We start from the raw sequence: 7500 nt of genomic DNA, 5'->3' as shown, positions 1-7500 counted from the left end.
TTGACAGACACCCTCCTGAGAGAGAAACAACAGCAGCAGCAGCAGTGGCGGCGTCATTATCACCCCGCCTGGAAGCTAATTTAATTGTATCTAATTCTGGCAGAGCACTTCATAACGATCCCATATACATTAGTCTTTCTCAATGGGGGCTCTACAGCCTCACCAGGGTGTGTTAGGGAGCCCTAGGGGGCGGCGTTGAGAAGGATACAGCTTGGGGGGGGGTAGATATCAGGGGTATCAAACATAAAGCCTGGGGGGCCAGATGCCGCCGGATGACGTTTTTTTTGTCAATCTCAATTCAAGAGGCCCCAATTTTGGGGGCATAGTGGTTGGTGCCCCAAGCACTGGTTGGTGCCCTAAGTTCTCTGCTTATGTCTTGCAGCGGACCTGCTAGCCCATCATCTGTGAGTGCGTATACATGCAGTTCAGTATCCCAAATATGAACGGGATATTAAGTATCTCGAATTTGCGTTTGAGCATATAAACACTTCAGTATCCCGAATAAGCCATGTAGACTGGGATATAACGTTCTGTGCTCATATAAACACCTTATCCCGAATATGATTATAACCGGGATATGCCTCATATTCGGGATACTGAACTGCATATAAACGCACTCAGTGTTCCAGATTTGGAGGTGTGATGTCACCTTGAGGGTGCGTCCGGTGACCTTGTCCAGGGCCACGATGCGGTCCAGACTCCTCTCGTCCAGCTCCCTCATGTACATCTCATACAGCTCCTGCAGATGAGGCGGCACCAGGAGGCTGTGGTCTGGTATCAAACAAGAAAAGGGCATAAAGTCAGGGGCGGAGCACTGGTATTGGGACAGGGGGGGGCGGGAGATGTGTCAGAGGCGTTGGGCCCACGAAATATCGTAGAATGGGGCCCCTACAAGATGTTTGGCAATCGAAAGCCACTGGCAGGGCCCCCCCACCAAGTGGTGAGCCCGGGGGTTCCTGGCCCCTATGCTGCTCCGCCCCTGCATAAAGTACAGTGCCTTAGTGAATTACAAATGGCCATGGCATTCTTTACGTTGCCAGAGGACTCAGAATGCAGAATGCTGGCATTCAACAAAATGTGGCTAAGCAGGTTTGTTTATATTTGTTTTGGACGTGCTATGACCGAAAAGGCCCTGTGTGATGGTAGCCTGGGAGTAGCATGGGCAAACGGTCATTCTATCATTCTACACTGCTCCCAATCACGCAAGGATTGCAAGGATTTTTATTTCACATGCATAGAAATACTGTACCTTTACCTTTAGCATGAAATATGGTCTAGAGGGGCATATTTAACATGCCACGTAATCGAGACAAGTGGAGACACAAAATGCCTGGTGGAATTTCCACCCCTGCTTACTTACCGTTGATGAACTGCCGCTGCTGCTGGATGATCTCGTCACAGAGGTGTCGGTGCTGCTCGAAGCGCTGCACCACCGCGTCCTTCTGTCGGATCAGGTTGTCCTTCAGCAGCGCGTGGGACTGCATCTCGGCATTCTCTATCTCCAGCTCGTGCACCTGTTGAAATGGGTGAGGAAGATGGTTAATGTCGCCAGAACAACAGGTGTCAATTTGTCCGTCTAATTATAGAGAAGCTACTTTATCTACGCAGTTATTTTAGGTTTGGGTATGGGAGGCACAGCACGATACGGCTGAGCTAAAGGATCAGTCTGATAGCTCAGTGTTACCGATACTGTTTGATGCTTCAGGTGGGAGATTTAAAGAGTTGTCAAAAAGTAAAAGTAAAAGTAACGGTTTCTTTCCAACACAAATAACTTATCTGAGTAACCAGTAGACCTGTGTACTTGTCTCACAATCAACTAACTCGGCACTAGTTGGATCAAGTTTGTGGTGGGTCCTTGTTGGGTTTTCAGTGTTTTTCAGTAACAACACAGTCTGTCTATCTCATTAGGTACAATGGAGTAAATGGTGTAACAGCTATGTAATGACATGTGCTAGTGTTGTAATTACACCACAAATGTACTTTTACTTTTACTTTTGACACCTCTGGATTTACTAATGTTCCACGCCACCACACTCTGCTAGCTGGCCTCCGTTATACCTCTCCTCAGCTCCTCACCTTGCACAGGAGGCCCAGCACCTCCCTCTGCTCCTCCGAGCTCACACGCCTGGGCAGCAGCTCCTCCAGACGCCTCGCACGCTCCCGCAGCTCCACAAACCGACGCTCCAGCGCGGCCTGAGAGACAGAGAGAGAGAGAGAGAGAGAGAGACAGAGACAGAGAGAGAGACAGAGACAGAGAGACAGAGAAAAAGATAGAAACAGAAGATAGACAACAATCATTACTGACCACTTCGCACTTCAAGTTATACATTTCGAAATTTCAAGTTAATCTGTGAAGTTCTACTAGAGCTTTCTTACTTTCTTTACATCTTAGTGATATTATGAATTGAAGTGTGCATGTCCATTTCATGTTGTTAACAGGCTCCCTCTTGTGGCCAAAGTTTGGAACCACACCACACTACCATTACAGGTAGGCCTACCTTCTGCTTGCGCATCTTCCTCTGTTCTGCCATGAGGGTGACCAGGGTCCAACTGTTCACAGTGGGATTCTAACCAGCAACACTCTGCTCTCACAAGACTTAAAGGTGCACTGTGTAATATTTTTTTTAGTAGTTTCTTTCCAGAATGCATGCTGACCATTCACAAATGTTACCTTTTTCATGAATACTTACTACTACCCGTAAAGTATTCTTTATGACTGGGAAAATTGGACTGGGAAAAAGGGGATCTTCTCCATTGTCTGCTATTTTGAATTTCCAGAGATAGATATTTTTAGCTGCAAAACATGCTGTACTTTGGTCATACTAGGAAATATTAGTTCATTATTTAGTAAATATTCATGAGAAGATCAAATTTGGCAGTAGGCAGCACAGTTTCAATGAGCAGCATAGTTGCAGTACCCACTCTGGCCACCATCCTACACAGTGCACCTTTAACTTTCAAACTATGGGGCACCTAAGTCACGCCCTCTACTTCCTGGTTCATGGGGCAGAGGGAGTCAAAAATGATTACTGGGCTTGAAAATGAGTGATTTTTGGATTTGTGGTGCATAGGTGGAGGTCCAAGGTTTGGATTGGTGTCACTCATTTTCAAGCCCAGTAATTATTTTTTGACTCCCCCTGCCCCATGAACCAGGAAGTAGAGGGCGTGACTTAGGTGCCCCATTAGGGCACGGTTGCCATCCAATTTCCGCCACTAACCTTCTGCTTGCGTATCTTCTTCTGTTCTGCCATGAGGGTGACCAGGGTCTCGCGGGCCAGGGCCACCTCCTGCGTCTCCGTGCTGTCGGGCGGCGACTCGGGCGAATCCGAGTCCTTCTCGCTCTCGTCCTTGTAGGAGCTCTCCTTCCTCCTCTCCGCACGCCACTTCCTCCGGCGCCGACACCGCTCCTGCTCCCAGCTGAGGAAGAGAAGACAGAGGACGGAGGAAGAGAACACAGCACAGAGATTAGATGGAGGTACGGAGGAAGAGAACACAGCACTAGATTAGATGGAGGTACGGAGGAAGAGAACACAGCACTAGATTAGATGGAGGTACGGAGGAAGAGAACACAACACAGAGATTAGATGGAGGAAGAGAACACAACACTAGATTAGATGGAGGAAGAGAACACAACACTAGATTAGATGGAGGAAGAGAACACAGCACTAGATTAGATGGAGGTACGGAGGAAGAGAACACAACACTAGATTAGATGGAGGGATGGATGGTCAGATTAGGTTAGGTGTGTGTGTTGCACTCACTCTGCGATGGTGTGCTGGAGGTGTGTGTGTGTGTGTGTGTGTGTGTGTGTGTGTGTGTGTGTGTGTGTGTGTGTGTGTGTGTGTGTGTGTGTGTGTGTGTGTGTGTGTGTGTGTGTGTGTGTGTGTGTGTGTGTGTGTGTGTGTGTGTGTGCGTGACTGTGTGTGTGTGTGTGTGTGTGTGTGTGTGTGTGTGTGCGCGCGCGTGCGCCCGTGCGTGTGTGTGTGCGTGCGTGTGTGTGTGTGTTTAACTCACTCTGCGATGGTCAGTAGGTGTTTGGAAGTGTCTATCTGGATCTCCATATTGCTGTTGTCCAGCTGTATCAGGCTCTAGTGTGTGTGTGTGTGCGTGTGTGACTGCGTTCGTGTGTGTGCGTGTGTGCGTGCGTGTGTGCATGCGTGCGTGCGTGCGTACGTGTCTTCTACTCACTCTGCGATGGTGAGGAGGTGTTTGGAGGTGTCTATCTGGATCTCCATGTGGCTGTTGTCCAGCTGCATCAGGCTCTTGCGGATCTCCATCTGCTGCCTGAAGGCCTCGATCAGCTGCTCCCTCAGCTGGTCCATCTCCGCACGGCTCTGGCTGCTGGAGTGGGCCTGCACCTCCGCTGCATACACATAAACAGAAAAAGGTTTAGGGGCCCTGCCATGGCCAACCGGTAGGGTACTCGTCTGACATGCGGCCGACCCGGGTTCGATTCCCGGACCGGGTCCTTTGCCGACCCCTCCCCGTCTCTCTCCCCATTCGCTTCCTGTCCACTTCTCAAACTGTCCTATCATCAATAAAATCGTAAAAGACCAAAAAATATTTAAAAAAAGAAAAAGGTTTAGGACAGGGATGTCAAACTAGGGGTCGGGAGCCCTATAGGGGAGTCGCGTAGGTATTGCAGGGGGGGGTGTGTGTGTTGCGATCAGCTGTTCCCTCAGCTGGTCCATCTCCGCACGGCTGCTGGAGTGGGCCTGCACCTTCGCTGCATGGGCATTACATGACCGGCGTAAAGGAAGAAAGGAAATCCGCACACTGTTGCTGCTCACCGATTTATTAGAACACAACGTTTCGACCTCAGGCGGTCTTCGTCAGGTGTACGTTGTGTTCTAATAAATCGGTGAGCAGCAACAGTGTGCGGATTTCCTTTCTTCCTTTACGCACGTTTGTTTTGATCCAGCACCTGTTCTACTGGATGTGCGCGCATCACATACACTTCATTACATTACCGGTACATTACATTTCATTTCATTTCAGTTCATTACGCTTAGTTAGCTGACGCCTTTATCCAAAGCGACTTACAGTTCTTAGAGGGCATTGGTTATATGCAGTAAATGTGCCTGCACATATTATGTTGAGTGTGAGCTATTTCACTGGCCTTGGCCCACTCATATTCCTGTGATGCACGAATTTTAATGTTCAAGTCTTAAAACGCTACACATTTATGGTGTATGTGGGTAAATGTGTGTGTATTTGTGTGTGTTTACTGTATGTGTTTGTGACAGTGCATGGCATGCGTGTCTGTCTCACCAGAGATTCTTTAATAGAGATATGCCAACATAATAGGTTTCTATGGGCACCTAACGCGACCAGGTTCCGGTCTGCCTAAAGGGGCGTGTCATAATGCTCCTACAATGAATAGAACAGTCCTTAGGTCTGCCTAGGTCTGCCTAAGGGGGGCCATAATAGAACCAGGAAACATTGGGCAAATGAACCTCTCTCTCTTTCTCTCTCTGGTCTCACCTTGCACGTGGCGTATGTCGGTGCGGTCTGCGTTGATCTGGCGGTTGCCCTGCTCGGCGATCTTCTTCTTCAGCCTCTGGATCTCGCTGCGCAGGTCGGCGATGATGCTGGTGTACTGGGCGATGTGGTAGGACACGTTCAGCAGGTTACGCTTCACCTGCGGAAGGTTAAAGGGACACTGTGTGAGATTTTTGTATTTTGTTTTTTTTCTGAGTGAACAAGAAATTTAAGCGGTTAAATATGTTGTTAAAAGGTCACTAATCATTGTGCCAAAGTTACATTTCTGTAATGCTTTCCTATGAAAAGATATACTCAAAAATCTGCAAAACTGTGAGGGGTGTATTCACTTTCGTGATATACTGTATGTGGGTCATCGTATCCATGAGCTCTCTCAAACTTTCCCATACTCACTTTACAACGACTTGTGTTTTTAAAGGGACACTGTGTGAGATTTTAAGTTGTTTATTTCCAGAATTCATGCTGCCCATTCACTAATGTTACCTATTTCATGAATACTTACCACCACCATCAAATTCAAAGTATTCATTATGACTGGGGAAATTGCACTTTTCATACATGAAAAGGGGGATCTTCTCCATGGTCCGCCATTTTGAATTTCCAAAAATAGCCATTTTTAGCTGCAAAAATGACTCTACTTGAACCATACTATAAAATATTTGTTTATTACTTAGAAAACTTTCACGTAAAGATGAAATTTGGCAATTGGCAGCCCAGTTTCAATGAGCAGCATAATTGCAGTACCTTTTTTGACCATTTCCTGCACAGTGTCCCTTTAAGAGTAGGCGTGTAAATAATAATCAATATTTATCGATGCATCAATCCTACGGCGATTGAATTGAATCGTATCGTATCATGGGGCATTCTTAAGTATCGAAAATAAGGAAATTGCTGCCTTAATAAATAATGAATAATTAATAAGTTGATATCATCATGGAAGCTGTGAAAAAAATGTCATGACAATGCATCGCAATACTTATTTATTTTTCACAATATACTGCATCAATCATCAATTCATGACAATGTATCCGAATACTTATTTTCATTTTAGTGTGTGTGTGTGTGTGTGTGTGTGTGTGTGTGTGTGCGTGTGTGTGTGTGTGTGTGTGTGTGCGTGTGTGTGTGTGTGTGTGTGTGTGTGTGTGCGTGCGTGTGTCTGTGTGTGTGTGTGAATGAGTGCGTGTGTGTATGTCTCTCCACTCACCCTTGTACGGATGCTTTTGGCACGGTCAGCGTACGTCAGCGTGTTGCGAGACTCTTCGAAGGCCATGGAGGCGGGGCTTATGTGAGCGATCATCACAGTCCTGCTGTTCCCGCCCAGCGAGTCCTGTCAATCAAACAGGAGAGGAGGAGCTCAGCCAATGAGAGAGAGAGTTGTTTTGTCTAGCAGGTGAATACCGGTATGTAATGGCCTGCCACCAGTTACAGTTTTTCTCGATTGGTTTGGCTAATTTTTTGAATCCAAGATGACGTTTCTATAAATTTTGGGTCATTTGGCTAAACATTCTTACACTTCTGCACAACAGATCAGATAACTAGCAAAATGTCATATACCTCCCAAAACAGCTCATTCTTGAATCAGCACTAGACCTTCTCCCACATAAATGGTCAGTACCATCAAAATGGTATAGATCCTTCTCAATTGCTTTGGCTCATTTGCATTCATTTAGTCCTTCTGTCAAAATAAACTGGATGGTTCAGCATAACTACATGGATCCTCATCACTTGCTCATATCACTCCAAAAACAGTTTACCCGTGTGTCGAAACTAAATTCCTTCCACAGAATGCCGTTTGAAAAAATGTCAAGAAATAAGCCAAAAACTGTAGTATACATAGTTGTAAATTATTTTCTACAAACTAGTAAAGTTACAATACCATCTGGCCTGTTCAACACTGTCATGAATTTACTGTTTACAGTAAAGAAATTCTTAAAATATTATGTCTTTGACTGTTTTGACAATTGTTTAGACTACTCTGCATATGATGACTCACACAAT

The 7500-nt window shown here is 46.2% G+C and overlaps 1 protein-coding gene across 1 annotated transcript in view; it reads right to left on the bottom strand.

Annotated features, from left to right (window-relative positions):
* The window catches only part of kif19 (kinesin family member 19), a 114213-nt gene that overhangs the window by 9185 nt on the left and 97528 nt on the right, over positions 1–7500 (bottom strand). Inside the window, exons 9-15 of the mRNA XM_063220783.1 lie at positions 6707–6829; positions 5485–5641; positions 4189–4363; positions 3219–3417; positions 2077–2193; positions 1361–1514; positions 650–771 (exon numbers count right to left, since the gene is read on the bottom strand). Coding sequence (XP_063076853.1) covers positions 650–771; positions 1361–1514; positions 2077–2193; positions 3219–3417; positions 4189–4363; positions 5485–5641; positions 6707–6829 — 1047 coding nt within the window. The remainder of the gene's footprint in view (positions 1–649; positions 772–1360; positions 1515–2076; positions 2194–3218; positions 3418–4188; positions 4364–5484; positions 5642–6706; positions 6830–7500) is intronic.

This window comes from Engraulis encrasicolus, chromosome 17, assembly GCF_034702125.1.
Source record: "Engraulis encrasicolus isolate BLACKSEA-1 chromosome 17, IST_EnEncr_1.0, whole genome shotgun sequence".
NCBI classification, from domain to species: Eukaryota; Metazoa; Chordata; class Actinopteri; order Clupeiformes; family Engraulidae; genus Engraulis; species Engraulis encrasicolus.
The sequence above is the reverse complement of the archived record's forward strand: the minus strand, read 5'-3'. Positions and strand labels throughout refer to the sequence as shown.